The sequence below is a fragment of the Sander vitreus genome, chromosome 9 (assembly GCF_031162955.1).
Source record: "Sander vitreus isolate 19-12246 chromosome 9, sanVit1, whole genome shotgun sequence".
Classification (NCBI taxonomy): Eukaryota; Metazoa; Chordata; class Actinopteri; order Perciformes; family Percidae; genus Sander; species Sander vitreus.
Window position 1 is genome coordinate 20,966,239 of NC_135863.1, and position 15,095 is coordinate 20,981,333.

Consider the following 15,095-nt stretch of genomic DNA (forward strand, 5'->3'; position numbering starts at 1 on the left):
GTATCTTGGTAGCGTCTGTCCCATGGTCATTTGATTTTTTTTTTTTTCTTTTCTCAAAAACAAATTACCAGATCATCTGACTCACATTATTTATTTTGTCTCTGCAGCCAACCGAGGCACCACAGCTGGCAGTTCCGGAGATGAAATTGGAAAGGCTCTTGCCTCAGTGAGTTTTTTTCTGTTTGTTATTCTTTCTTTTTTTTTAAATTAGGGCTAGGCAATGAAACAATTACAGTAATTTTGTTTTATTTCCTCTGAAGTGAAAATCTCTGATGTAGATTTGTGTGGAGAGAGAACAAATGAGTACAAATTTAACTAAGAATGGTGACAGTCAAAAATGCTTTATCAGTGGTTTAGCATAATTTTGGTTGTTCCCTCAAAACAGATGAATGTCCATTTTAAAATTAGCTGAAGGCACATCTTCAGTGAAAAAACGTTAAATTCAAGGACCTAATAATAGTTGTATTCTGAAATGCGATGTGACGCATTGTGTTTTGTATATCTGGATTTTTCAGTTTTAAAGTGTACAAACAATTCTCAAGTCCAATTTTGATTCACGATAAATATTGTATGATATAGAAACATTATTTCATGTAGAAAAATCTATTGTGGTGACACATTGTCCAGCCATAGTTCACTGTTTGACTAAAATGCAATGAAACGCAATGTAATGTATTCTTAAGGTGTGCCATAATGTTGGGGTGTTTTGATCAATTCTTTCAGATTTACCCATCGGACCATAACAGTAATAACTTCTCCTCAGCTCCATCTACTCCTGGATCTCCTCAGGCTATTGCAGGTACAGTTGGATTATTACATATAGATCATAAGAGCGTCAAATTATTACTACTTGTATATGAAAAGTCAACATTTTGAGGTTTTAATGTGTTATGCAGTGGCACTTAAAGGCATTTAATCTCCAATCACCCCGTAATGTGTCATCTAAAACATCAATATAAAAAAAAAAATCAGCATTTTCATAAACACATTATTTAGTCTTTTGAAAGACCTTGTCTTTATTTTACCCGCATCATTTAGGTACTATCTTGCTTTGATGCAAGATTCTTGTCAACCTAACAGCTGAGTAAATTTTGCCAATCAGAAGGTTGGTAAACTCAGTTCAGGTGGTTTTATCCTGTGCTTTATTCTCACTCATGCAACCACAAATTTGGATAATATTTCAATTTCAGCCACAGAATACCTACATCTGTCCAATTTATTTAACTTGTTCAGTTTGATTGCCACCTTGTTTTTGGCACACAAAAATGAATCCATTGAAATTGTTGGAGCAGAAATGATCCTCTGCATGTTTAATATTCTTCAGCACAGAAATGTGTCTGCAGCTCCATCTGCTGTAAAATTAAGAATTACCACTATACACTTTCTCAATATTTCTCAGGAGGTCAGTCTCAGTGGCAAAGACCAACCACACCCAACTATGAAGGGCAACCACACACACTGGTATGTTGAAACATTTCTCTGCCACATCAAAGTTAATTTGAAGCGAGAGGTTGCCATAATATATTCTCATTTTAGTTAAGTACACAGTAAAGTGCAATTAATTATTTCTCAGAAACATACTGTGCATTTATAATGTAAACTGTTTCTTGGACTTGTATTCTGTTATATTGATATCTAAGTGCACGCTTATTGTGTTTATATAGCAGAGTAAAATGGAGGACCGTTTGGAGGAGGCCATCCATGTACTGCGTAGCCATGCTGTGGGCCAGGGCTTAGAGGGTGCCCCCGACATGCACAGCCTGCTCTCTGCAGTACACAACGGGGGCCTCGGGGGCCTCTCTCCAGCTTTTCCCAATGCAAGCCTTGCCCTCAGCAACAGACATCCTGCCATGGTGAGTTACCTACTCTGCTCAAATTGTGTTTCATTTGTGTGTGTTCAAAAGAGACTTGGACTTCTGATGGTAAAGACAAAGATGAAGCAAACAAAGGTCTTAATTTGTGTTTGTGGTTAATTTGATCACGTACATAATATCAATCAACACTCCTGAAACCTCTCTCCAAGAAGTTTGTTTTCTTATTGACATAATGGAGATTGAAATGTGTTGGAAGTACATGCTCATACCATCAGCCATTGCTGAAGAAACTGTCAGTATCGAGGTTGAAATAAACCTACTATATGTTGTCTGTAACTTGGCTTACAAGAACCATTACGTGCAATACACTTTGAAGTATTGATCGGTAGGGTACCTTGATTTTATGTTGTTAAATTGCCCTTTAGAAGAAATTAGTTTTCTGTTCTAATTAGCAAGAAAATATGAGGAAAAAAAAACAGTAAAAATTGCATTCCTAATGCAATTAATTTGATTTCCATGAAGAACAAATGTGAAACGTATTATTTGTGCCATCTGCTGGCCAAAAGTAAAATTGCAAGCAATTAGGAGTAAATAGTATTTTTATGCATCTTGTTTTAGTGCGTTAAATGGAGTTGGTCCCAACGCACTGCGGCTGCCCACTGCTCCTGTATATAGGATGGGTTAATTATTATGTATGTAGGTGCTTAGAAATGACAATGGCACCTTTCACCTTTAACACTGGTTACACAAAAAGATGTTTGCAAAAAACCTATAACATTTTTAATGAGCTACATCAATGATTAAATATTTGCTCTCACACAGTTGTGGATATGTCAAGTTATTTTTTTCTCTCTCATTATATTTTGAAGTTGCAGTCTGTTTTCCCAAGGGTGTAGTTGTGATATGTCTGTCCACATCATGCTTCTCCACCTTCACCAGCAGGGAGGGAAACATGAGGAGCCCACAGGCCTGCCTCCCAGCAGCACTCTTCTGCACGGTCATCACGCATCCGGACCCACACCGCCAGTTGGCCAGCCGGAAGGCTTTACCAGTAAGCCCAAATAGATATCTTGTTACTTTGTTGTTGTTCAGTAAAACTGCACAATAGCATGTCTTGTATTTAGTCGTCTCATGATTGAGTATCTGGGTGTTGAAATCAAAACATTTGATTTTGTGGCAAAACTTGTGTACACCGTGTTTCCTCTAGAATTAATTTCTGCTAATGTTAGCTACCGACCGTTACCTTGAAACCATCCAGCAAATAGACGGTACCGTAGGGTGATTTAACGTCACTGCTCATTTTACACATAGTTTAACAACAAAACAAAACGCTGAGTTGACATTACTAGCTACGTTTTTCATGTTGGTTTTGAGGGGTATGCACCTCCACTAACCTGGAAAACGGTTTTAAAACGGTAATGTTAATACAGCGTGTCGGAGGAATACAGCGTTCTTCTGCAGCGGGGAGTCAGAGGCAGAGGAACCGTCACCGCAGTGTTCGCTAACGTTAGCTTCTTGTCTGATAAACGGTAAATTCATCAAATTCAGTGTCCACAATGCTATTTTCCAATGAACTGTAGCTGTCATATTTCACGGGACCCACGCGAGTGCAGATTTCATGTCGCGGCTTTCGTCGCTGTTTGTCACTTTGCCTAAGATTGAGTGACAAGTGTACTCGCCCTGTTTATTTGGTTGCCATGACTTTGCGAGTGATGACGTCCTGTCACTGTTCCAGTTGCTCACCCTAAGAGGAGAGAGAGCAGATGACAGTTCGCTTGAGTTCAGTAGAGCACACGGCTCTGCAGAGTCGTGAAATTACGACTTTGATTTTTCATAAACCGCTGAAGGAGCGGCGATGCACGGTGTACATAGCGGAAACCCTGTTGTTCGCCTGCCCTACTTCAGATACCTTGGCGGCAGAAATTTTACCGTGTGGTAATATCACATCCCCTCTTTAGAGATGTTTCAGTACTTTGGAACATCCTAACATCTATGCGTTTGTCCCTAGGTCTCCCTGGTGGTTTGGCCCGCTCCACGCACTCCTCTAGCAGCTCAGACATCAAAAGAGAAGACAAAGAGGATGATGAAAACTCATCTGTTGCAGACAAATCCGAAGACGAAAAAAAGGAGTCCAAGGCAGCACGCAGTCGAAGGTAAGGTGGTCCTTACTCTGTTTTCTAGTCTTTGTGCTCTAGATTTGTGTTTTTAATCAATAACTTTATAAAACTGCATTTAGAAAAAACTGCACTTACTGAATTTAATGGCTTGAAATAAATTGTATCCCACAAAGGCGGAGATTTTCTTGACACAATTGCCAAGTGTGAAAATTATTAAGGAACCCATTTGCTATTGGAAATTTCTGCTGCAAGGTTCCACATGTCAGCTGTTAAATGACTAAGACTATGTTATTCATCTTAGTCATCTCCTCTGTGCTGTGTGCCCCACTGATTGCCCAGACTATGTTAGGTATTTAACAATGTCGAAATCCCCCTTCCCTTCATGTCACGCTTTCAGAAAGGAGGCGTTGACCCTCCAGATGCTCTCTAGCCTTTCAGACCAGAAAGATGAGTAAGTTTCTCCAATAGAGGGGCAATTTCTTGTGCTTTGTGGGCTCTTGCACATTATGAAGCTGGTGTCGAAAATCTGACTTTTGATTGGTAGAATCATAGTTATAAAATGATATATCTTACATAATGTTTTTCAAGGATTCCCTTTTTATATAGTATGCATTTAACTTCTCACACGTCTATTATTTTTAGTGCATCCATTCAGTACAAAGCTTAACTGTGGGTGTACGATCCCTGCTATTGATGCTAAATTTAAAGTAGCTGAATGCTAGTCATAAGGTCACACTAAGGTATTTGATGGTATGTCTTGAAAATTCTTTCTGCCTGTGGCTTCATCATTTCATCTCTTTTTGTAACTAGTCTAGAGGACGAAGATGACGAGGACCTTCCCCCTGAGGTGAAGATGGAGCGTGAGAAGGAACGGCGAGTGGCTAACAATGCCCGCGAGCGTCTCAGAGTACGGGACATCAATGAGGCATTTAAAGAGCTTGGGAGGATGTGCCAGCTGCACCTCAGCCACGACAAACCTCAGACCAAACTTCTCATCCTGCACCAAGCCGTCAATGTCATCCTTAATTTAGAACAGCAAGTCAGAGGTCAGTCTGCAAGCAGCACATCATGAATGGGAAGCACAGTTGTGTTTACCTCTGTTAAATCCAGTAATTGTTTTATACTGAGAAGGCCTGTTTCTGTTTTTCCTTTTCTCTGTCAGAGCGTAACCTTAACCCTAAGGCAGCATGTTTAAAACGCCGTGAGGAGGAGAAGGTGTCTGGGGTGGTGGGCGAAGCACCCATGCAGCTCTCAGGAGGCCATCCTAGTATGGGAGGAGATGGCCACAACCCAGTTGGCCACATGTAACACCAGGTAGGCCTTAAGGATTGTCTACTGAACTGATTATTTAGGATGTAACACTTGGTATGTTATAGGTATTTATTTATTTTTTTTAACTCACAATTACATTAAAGTTATAATCCTTAAGATTTCAGTCTCTGTTGATTTGGCAACACCCATGGTTACTGGTGGTAACCGCAAGTGCGGTTCAGTATAGGGGCTGCACGACAATGGAAAAAAACTGACATTGCAATATTTTCTTTTCTGCGAGATATAGATAGATAGATAGATAGATATGTATATATATATATATATATATATATATATATATATATATATATATATATATATATATATATATATATATATGAAAAAAGACCGTCATTTTTATAAGATGACATAAATAGCTCTATTTGGAAATGATAAATCATTCTCGACTACTGGAGTGATTTTGTAGGAGAGTGGATCTACATAGAAAATGAAAAAGGAACTTTTCTTATGTCAACCATTGTTGAACTTCAATGCTTTACAAACACCAAAGCAAGTAAGCGCTGTGACTACTCTTCTGAAGAGATTTTGGAGTAGAGGTGTTGAAATTAATCAAATAATCGATGCATCGAATCGTGGACATGGACGATGCTGCATCGATCATCGGCCAGGCCATAATGGATTATTTCTGTTTACAATTTAATGTAGGCCTAACAACCTTTCTGTTTACATATTCTGTTATGTTTTGCACATTCAGGAAGTGCCATGTGCTCAGTGATGTAGTTTTATGTATCCAATTTATTTAGTATTAGAGCACTGCAGAATGTTTAGTTTTTGAAGCTTGAAAAGCTATGAATTAAATATCCTATATGGCTTTAATAGAAAAATGTATTTGACGCATCGAGATATCGAATCGCTGACATGATAATCGGAATCGAATTGGGAGATCATTGAAGATTCACTCCTCTGTTTTGGAGAGGGAATTTAGGTAGAAATACACTGACTGACATGACACCATTGTATTCATATAATACTATCAATCCAGGCTAAAGTGAATGATATTAATATTGCATGCATGTTGCTTCCTCTAAATTTCAGGTTGTGGTCGACTAGCGGGGCCTGCTTTGGTTGTATTGATAAATTGATCAACATTGATTGTGATTGGTCGTTTGCTGTGCATGCAGAGCCTGCATGTCACACTAGCTACAAACTGTGTATCCAAGAACACTTAAGTCAGTGTAAATTATGTTATATCAGAAACAGACTGCTGTTGTAGATTGGTGTTAAGTTTCCAGCGTCGTGGCTTCGAACCGTAACATTAGTTGGGACAGACGCCTTGTTTCTTTAGGCTAACTTTATAAGCTATAGCCTGGCTGGTAGCAGCTTTCTGCGGTGAAAAATGGCCGGGAGATGTCGTGATTACGTTTCATTAATCAGGTGATTTAGTTTGTCTTTGCAGCGAACATAAAAAAAACTTCTGACTACTGTAGCTTCGCTACCCATGGAAAAGTATGTGCATCACTAAGTCAGCGGCAGCTGCCGCTTACGGTACTTTTCTACACACAGGAGAGCCTCACTTCCCATAACAAACCCCATCGAACTAACATTACGTCACATACACACGTTGCCCACATGGCTACCTGTCTTAAAGGGGAGGGGTCGGCCGGTAACAATCATGGAAAAGGAGAACGGTGAAAGTTTACTTTTTTTTTTTTTTATCAAGCAGCAGAGAAGTCAACATCGCAACATCCTGCGATGTGACTGTCGCACATGCGCACATCGCGATGTAGACGATGAAACAAAATATCGTGCAGCCCTACTTCAGTACTACAAGTCCCAGAATTCTTGGGAAAGAAAACACTCCTAGACCAGCGATTTTTGTCAGAAATACAACAAGAGTACCCAAAAAAAGTCTATAATTGGTCTTTTCCCATCATTCCATGAGCAATCGCTATCTAATTTAATGATGCACATGCAGTTATCAACACAACAGCAGGACTCAGTAAACTTGGTTACCTTGATGAGCAGTAGGTGTGCAGCCTGTAGCTCGTCATCTACCAGCTTGTTGTGGCTGCTCCTTCTTGTTCCATTACTTCCTGCAATATTTGAAACTGATCCTGACTGTTGTCTTGTTATGTAGATGCATTTTTGATAGACGACCGCTCTCTGCACTAACCGCAGTGACAAATACATTGTCTTACCTGTGGCTGCTTTACGATTAAAGCCACTCCATGTTTTGCCAGTTGAATGCTTTAAATGTTAAGGAGCAGGAGTAGAACATCTTTCTTTTGAAAGAGCAGCAATTTCCCTTGAATCCCTCGTGTGTAAGGGCAACTTGAATCCAGCATGGGAAGGTGGAATCTGCCACAAACAATGAAAACACAACTACTAAATGTAAATGCATTGAGTGGCTATTGCTGGACCATACTTGCTATCAAAAATGGGGTTTGATTTTAGGAATATCTTAAGGATTATAACTTAAAAAAGGAATTGACTAGTTTGTAGGAGTCAGTGGGCTCAGTATTGTCCTCAATATTTTGTTGATGTCTTTATTGTAAAGGAATACTACAACATAATGTTTGTGGTCCTTGCTTTTTACAGATCTGGTGGTGTTTCCCTGGCTGTCAGAGGATGTGGCCTTAACAGATTTCTTCCACCCATTATTCTCAGTGTGTGTGTGTATATGTGGACATGTCTGTGTATTGTCCGTTCAAGTTTCAAGATGCACATTCACACACTCGTACACACATGCATACTGCCAAAACTGACACAGCCTGTTTGTCGCACTCCCAACCATGACTACAAGCTCAAATGTGAAGAACTTTTTTTTAGTTTTGCTTTGTTTTATACATGTAAAAAAAATTCTTCTTGGTTTCCACAAGATGATGGAACACCGGAGTACATTTTGTCCTGCCACAAATTGGGACTTCACACACTGCCGAGAGGTGCTCCTGTGAAAGAAAGAAAGGAGACCTAAACAAACACAAATTGAATCAAGGATTTGTGCCTAATTGTTACATGTTTTCTATTTGACATTTAAGCAAATTGCTTTACATGTGAGGAACATTTATTGTGTGGGATTGCTTATGTGTATGAGCAATTATTTTTAATGTATGTCATTCCCAGCGTGATGGTACAGTCTTACATATGTTATGTAACCAAGCCCATAGTTGAAGTTGAATTGTCTAAATTCAGTGACTTTTCCTTAACCTTATCAGCAAGTGTTGAAGGGAAGGCGAGGGAAAGGTCAAAGCCTTGACAGTTCAAAAGCAGCTTTTTAAAAGACGGGAACTCTGACCTAGAGGAAGTCTCTGACTGATGCCTGGTCTCATCCCACGAGGCATCTGGAGACTTGAAATAGAAGACTCCTTCCTTGAAGGTTATGAATTATCCAAGTGGTAGAGTCTGTCAACTTCAAAACCGTTTTTCCCATTTGTTGACCACAAATTCTAGTGTTACTCCAGTAATCCCTTGTCATAGGTTCAGGTGTTTGTACTGCTTTATGTACAAAAGCATACTTAAGACAAGACAAAGCACAGTTGTATAGGTTTAGGCTTAAAAGTTAAGTGTCGACCTGTTGTGCATTTCAGTCCCTGAAAGTCTTGTATAAAAGCCATTTGAGACGCTTGCTAAGTGATCAGCACCACTTAGTGCTCTTACTTACCTAAAATGGTTTTCTGACAATGCCAGCAGAATTAACAGCTCAAGTTTTTCCTCCTTAATTGATGTTCTGTAAAAGACAAAAAAATCTGGGTTCCTTTTGATGAAGAGATCTCATCAGTCCGCAGTTGTTTGAAGCAGACAAGCCTTAGTGTAACGGAGGCTTTCTTTTCCTAAATGAGCATTCCCACTGAATTACAGCCCCTCACCTTCCTCCTGAGTAAGTTTGTTCTCACACTTCTTACTGAGAGAAGTGTGATGTGTAAATTCACTTCATACATTACTCTGTTTCATTTTTCAAAATTAAATATATATATAAAATATATATTTTTTGTTAGTCTATACATTGTAGATTTTTTTTACATAAATGGCAATATTAGTTTGAAGTTTAGAGTGTATTGTAGATGAGCTGAATAAGGGGGATATTTGACATTTGACACCGGGATGGCAGAGGAAAAAGGTCAACGGATGATAAATGAAAAAGCGTTTGGTGTATCCTTGATTCCAGTTTTAGTTGTAAGGCGTATCATCAGCTACCCAGATGATTTTTTTTTTCTTTCCATTTGGGGGATTTTGTGCCACAGTCTTGTTGAAGTCTTCTTACTTTAGCAGTGAGGCACTGAGGAAAAATGTCAGAAGATTTTTGTCTCGAACAGTAATTATGCAACTGGTATTTGAATGTAGCTACCATACAAATGTGGATCACCTTCATTTTCAAAATTGTGTTCCTGGGTTTTGTCAGTACAGTATACTAGTTTCCATTTCACCTTTTTCTAATGTTTGCCCTCAAAGTGGCTCTCAGTGTGCAGCTCACTTCTTATTAGCCTGCACATTTATTTGGAGGCAGACGTCCGTATTTGGGTGAAAGGTAATGGATAATATGGAGAACAAAACAGTGTTATTGTGATGTTATTCCCATGTCATATCATGTTGTGAATGATTTTTACCAACATGTAATCACAAATGGGAGGTAGAGCACGTTGTGTTTAATTTCTACAAAAAGAGATGAAGAAAAAGACCTATACAAATCAATAGTGTGGCCTTTTCATTCTCAAGACTTAAGATGACATGATGGGAGAGTGATACCTTATCAGTGCCTGAACTTGTATTTTCTTTTAAGACAATTTTATTTTGTGATCCATATCATTTCATATATCATGGAGATTAAAGAGGTACTTGTTCATTCCCCCACCCTCCCTTCTCCTAATGCTTTTTTCAATTTTCGGGAAGAAGTTTAAATGGTATAAAGAGATTTTCTTTCAGTGTATCTAGTTAAATAAATAAATGTTACGTAGATCTTGTTCAGTTTTTATTCCCTTTTTTTTCTAATTATTCAACTGGATTATATTGCCCAAACTGCTGTTTTAGTTAAGGTAATGGGTCCAGGTCATGAGTTTTCTTTCTATCTGCCCTTTATTGCTATATCATTTGACATCCCTTGACAACAGGGTTGAAGAGATGCTGCTTTTGGCTCCGATTGTCTGCTTTTGATGCACATTAACATGTTTCAGTGTATGTGTTGCTTCAATTTCAATGTAGGGAGTAAGTTTTTTATTTTCTGTCGTAGCTGGAACCTCGAATGACTTGGAGCATTTTAAGTTTCTGTATATCTGAGAGCAAGCCCTTTGCTGCAGTGACTTTCAGTATATTCAGGATAGTCTCCAGTGACTATTTTCACCTCCTGACCTTTCACTCTTCCAGCTCTTTGATGCCATTGACAGTGACTTTTTGTGAGAAGTTCTAATCACTTCTTTAAAAAAGTTGTATTTGAAGTTTTTCTTTTTAATATTACAAGATCAATAATTGTACTGAATATTGCTGGTTTGTTCCATAAGGAAAATCTGACTTGATGTCATTTTAGTATTCTGTGAGCATCCCATCAGCCTACATACTCAAATTATTTGTTTGGGGGGGGGGGAGAAACCTTATTTCTTTACACAAATCTTGACATAGACACAATGAAATCTGCAGAAAAGCAAGCAGACCACTGCAGGAGCACATGATGTCAACAGAAAATTACAATATTATGATGGAAAATGTTAAGTTGACGGGCTTGAACTTGTTTTGGTATAAGAAAGCAGTAATAAAACACTTGCTTTCAACAGTTTTGTCATATCTTTGTTGAATTAAAAGGGGAGACTATTGAGTGTTAAATTACATTCACAGGTACAGAGCCTGACATATTGGGAGTGAGGACACTGTTGACTCCTGCAGGGTCCTGTGCCTCACTCAATCTCTCTCTCTTTTTATATATATATATATATATAAAAATATATATAGTTGAGAACTGTCCTGTATATAACAGTAATGTAGCAATAAATGTGCCATTTTTAATAACAGATTATACCTTTTCCAATGTCTGGCTTTTGAATATTGTATACATAAAAAGGAAAATAAAGGAAAACAATGTAATAAAGGGTTTATTGTAGTTCGGAAAATGAATTTGTTCATATTTGCCATTGTCAATTGCCGGTTAGGGAACAAATGCGTTTATGACAGCTTCATGATTATGCAACCAAGGCACCACATATAAATTCAAGACATGATACAAGTAAATGCCAGTTGATTTCATAAAGTCAACGCGTGCAGGACTGGAATATTTAGTTATTATTAATGTATTACCACATGGTTGCCTAAGGCAGAGTACACAGAGGCTTTAAAACAAATCTGTGTTGTAAACAGAGACCTGTGGCCTGAAATGACCCGTAGCTGTTGCACGCAGCTTGTTGGTTATTTAAATAACAGGCATAAGAAAAGGCAGCCCAGGGTCCTTAACGGCCATCATTGAGAAAACATTTTCAAGGTGTTGCTAAAGAACTACAACTGAGAGGTCAGGATGGTCCAGAAAATACTAAATAAATTCGTCGGTACCAAGTACATTACTATTCTAAGGACGTGGTAAGTTTAACCAACAACAGAGGTGGAGTAACGTTACTGTAGTAGAAATATGTTTTGAGTAACTTACTTTCGTCATGTTCAAAATGCTATCAACGCCTCTGTGCCCTTCTGTGTTTTGCTTAATACAGTCTCAGGCTTACTAGCTACCTTTAGCTTAGCCTGCTTGTTTATTTTCTACTGACTTAGCTAGCTGGGCTTTTTAGCATGATTTTCCTAGATAACTGAAGAGCTAGGTTAGTGGAGGAGGTATGGGACGGTGTTAACATTGCCACTGTCTTGTATTTGTAAGTATTGTGTTATCTTAAATGTGTCAGAGATTTAATTGCTAGGTAACATTATCAAAATGACTGTAATGCCCTCAATAACGTTATCTCAGTACAAAACTGCTCATATTCCTTTGATCAAATATAGTGATATAACAGTTTATTTATGAAATATTTGACCAGTTTATTAGTCTGATAAACCTCCCAATTATGCAAAATCAAATATATATTATCAGAATTCAATATGTGCGTTAATGCCATGGTGTGTTTTTTTTGTAACATTTTCTCCCTCAAATATGATGGTTTGCCTTACAATGAAATTATACTTGACAGCTGTTTGTTTTTGTATAACTGTATTGAGAGCACAGCACTATAATTGACCTTGCAATGTGCACACAGAGAAAAACTCAGATGGTCACTGCTGAACAGTAATTTATGAAGATTATTATTTGTGATCAATTAATTTGTTGATTAGCAAATAAATGAGCATAAGTACTAACTAATCAATTTTTAAAAGCTTTTCTATCAGCTCACTAATTATTTGACCCTTTGTGTAATCAGAAATTCACTTTTGCCACTGTCACTTTTATACCATGTATGACAACTTAAACCAGTGTTCAAGCTTGTTTCATTTGGTTCAAGTTGTCAGTTATCACAAAACTTATGACTTATAATTATACTAATTATAATAATGAACTTGTGAAAATAGCAACCACTGACTAAGGTTGGAAAAAAATATGTTTTTCAAGTTCAAACTGCTGCAGTTGATAGTTCTTCAGAATATGAATATGGTAGCTTCTTGTGAGTTAACCACCATTACTGTGTCAGTTTGTGCATAGACTTAGGGAAGTGTGCATGCTGAAACTTAAAAATGCTGTCTTGACAAAAGTGTAAGACTTGTAAGATCATGCCACCTGAATTAAGGAGTATAACTATCCAAGTTACTCTTGATACGTGTGTTGCAGTCAATCCCATCAATGAATCCCATTGTTTTTTCCATCAAGGGTACCAAATATGGCTGCCTGGGGAACAGTTGGTGGAGTGGCGCTCGTTCACTTCACAGACTGGCGATTGGTCCTGGACTATGTGCCATACATTAAAGGGAAGTTCAGCGAGGATGAGTAAAGTCCCACAAAACTAAATTGTGAGTGTATAACCAACACTTGTTGTGTAACTGAGCTTTTGTTCACACACTTTGTTTGCAATGTGCAGTTGGATTGCTCATTAGCTTTAGCCCCACCTATGTACTCATGATAAGATGCAGACAGGTGCAGGCCATGCCAGGTGTAGGAACTGAACATTCAAGTAAACACACTTAAGTATTGATTAAAGTTTCTGTCACCTTGCATACACTTGGCAGTTTGTAGGAACTCAACTCATGCATCTGTAAAAGCAACCTCATACTGAGGCCAGAAATCCCTGCTATTCGAAAACATCTGTAGTGCTCACTAACAAAAGCTTACTGTAGGATAAAGGCCGTAGAGTTCTTGTAGCTCTTGTAAGCTTGTTAAGATGACAACTGTGCAGACATAAAGGCTTCATGCCTCTCTAATCTGAAAGCTTTGCAAAAGGGTCAGATTAGTTTTAGAATAGAAACTGAGTCAATTTATGACAAAATAAAGGTTTAGAAAAAGTATGCATTGAGCAGAGCTGGCCTGACATATTTATTTAAATTGTTTGAATATATTTTTGTGATGTAGTGGTTAGAGCTTGACTATTTTTAAATGGTTAATTTAGATATTTTTTCACTCTGTTCATAATTATGAATAATGTGACATTTTTGGTACTGGCCATTTATGTTTTCCTACAATAATCAAGTATAATATCAGTATTATAATACTTATATTGCAATCTAAATCCCAGACAATATCCAATATTCTGGTCCTCACCTACAAAGCCCTCCACCATCTGGCCCCCTCATACCTCACTGACCTCCTCTCCCCGTACCAACCCTCACGGTCCCTCATATCCACCTCAGCCGGTCTCCTCTGCATCCACAAGTCCAACCTCTGCAGTTTTGGGGACAGAGCCTTCTCCAGGGCAGCTCCCAGGCTCTGGAACTCCCTCCCCCAAGAGATCCGCACCTCTGAGTCCCTCACCATCTTCCAGTCCCGCCTCAAGACCCATCTCTTCACCTCTGCCAAGCCATAGCCCCACGCCCCCTCCCTTCTCATCTGTGCCTGAATCTTGTTTTGTTTTATTTTGTTGTGCATTGTTTTTATTATCTACCTGCCCTGTAAAGCGACTTTGAGTTCGTGAAAAGTGCTATATAAATTCAATTTATTATTATTATTATTATTATTCTGATATCACACTACAGACATTATATTGATATTGCCAAGCCCTATTCAGGTTTATACACCTTCAGAGCCCTCCTCACCATCCCGAACCCACTGCCACTTCCACCATACCCCTTTAACCCCTACTTGGATGTGGTCTTGTCAGAAATCAAACCTCAGAGACAGGAAGGATGTGCTTTTCTTACACTCTGATGTGTTCATGTACAATTTGCTAACGAATGGGCTGTGTGTCTTGCCTACAGGACCAGGGCTTGGGAATGGGCACATGGGTGGATTGCTTACACAAGCAAGCTTAAGTACGATGCCCTGGCTCAACAATCAGTCACCGAGGGCTTGTTAGGAGTTTGGACTATGAGATGCATAAATGCTGTTTTTGATCCATTATTATTTAATGTACATAAATCTTAATTTGCTCCAATGTGTCCAGTTATTCTGCAAAATGCCAACTATAAAGTTTTGTTTAAATTGTTTGCTGAGAGTTTTTTTTTTTTTAATCTATTTTGTGTTCAGTGCTGATTTACTTTTTTTGCATGGGGCAAGTTTTAAAAGCATGACTTTAGTACACCTGATATTTGCCAACTGATCATGACTAATTGTACTGTAAATGTATTGTGAAATAAAAATGTATTGAGGATAATGTATATGTAAAGTCGGTGATAATATAATTTACTTTTCATGCTGAATCACACATATTCACCGAGGTTTATGGGCCTAGTTGCACACTGAGAATACGCCAGGTTCGCCCAGACATTATACTCATGTTATCAGCCAGGC

At 38.4% G+C, this 15,095-nt stretch overlaps 2 protein-coding genes across 14 annotated transcripts in view; both read left to right on the forward strand.

Annotated features, from left to right (window-relative positions):
* Nucleotides 1-11,288, forward strand: part of tcf3b (transcription factor 3b) — a 31,043-nt gene extending 19,755 nt beyond the window's left edge. For 9 of the 11 annotated variants that reach the window (XM_078259203.1, XM_078259202.1, XM_078259208.1 and 6 more), the window contains 10 exons: nt 108-166; nt 724-799; nt 1,400-1,461; nt 1,665-1,853; nt 2,754-2,865; nt 3,823-3,967; nt 4,329-4,382; nt 4,742-4,977; nt 5,094-5,245; nt 7,802-11,288. In XM_078259203.1, coding sequence (XP_078115329.1) covers nt 108-166; nt 724-799; nt 1,400-1,461; nt 1,665-1,853; nt 2,754-2,865; nt 3,823-3,967; nt 4,329-4,382; nt 4,742-4,977; nt 5,094-5,239 — 1,079 coding nt within the window. In that variant the 3' untranslated portion in view covers nt 5,240-5,245; nt 7,802-11,288. The remainder of the gene's footprint in view (nt 1-107; nt 167-723; nt 800-1,399; nt 1,462-1,664; nt 1,854-2,753; nt 2,866-3,822; nt 3,968-4,328; nt 4,383-4,741; nt 4,978-5,093; nt 5,246-7,801) is intronic. The other 2 variants (XM_078259204.1, XM_078259205.1) reach the window with 2 other exon arrangements.
* A 341-nt stretch (nt 11,289-11,629) lies between these two features.
* LOC144523582 (cytochrome b-c1 complex subunit 10-like) lies at nt 11,630-14,962 on the forward strand. Of its 3 annotated transcripts, none has more exons than XM_078259220.1 (3): nt 11,630-11,758; nt 13,026-13,165; nt 14,564-14,962. In XM_078259220.1, exons 1-2 carry the CDS (start codon nt 11,697-11,699, stop codon nt 13,144-13,146), a joined length of 183 nt encoding a protein of 60 aa, XP_078115346.1. In that variant the 5' UTR covers nt 11,630-11,696; the 3' UTR covers nt 13,147-13,165; nt 14,564-14,962. The 3 variants fall into 3 exon arrangements, with proteins under 3 accessions (XP_078115346.1, XP_078115345.1, XP_078115344.1); XM_078259219.1 differs by having other exon boundaries at nt 13,026-13,164; nt 13,988-14,962; XM_078259218.1 differs by having other exon boundaries at nt 11,631-11,758; nt 13,885-14,962.
* Nucleotides 14,963-15,095: the final 133 nt, after the last annotated feature.

What these genes read in the sequence shown, in the direction of transcription:
- LOC144523582 (XM_078259220.1), top strand. Translation starts at nt 11,697, where the DNA reads ATGGTCCAGAAAATACTAAATAAATTCGTCGGTACCAAGTACATTACT. An exon ending in ATTACTATTCTAAGGACGTG is followed by an intron (nt 11,759 to 13,025) that starts GTAAGTTTAACC and finishes TTTTCCATCAAG; the next exon opens with GGTACCAAATATGGCTGCCT.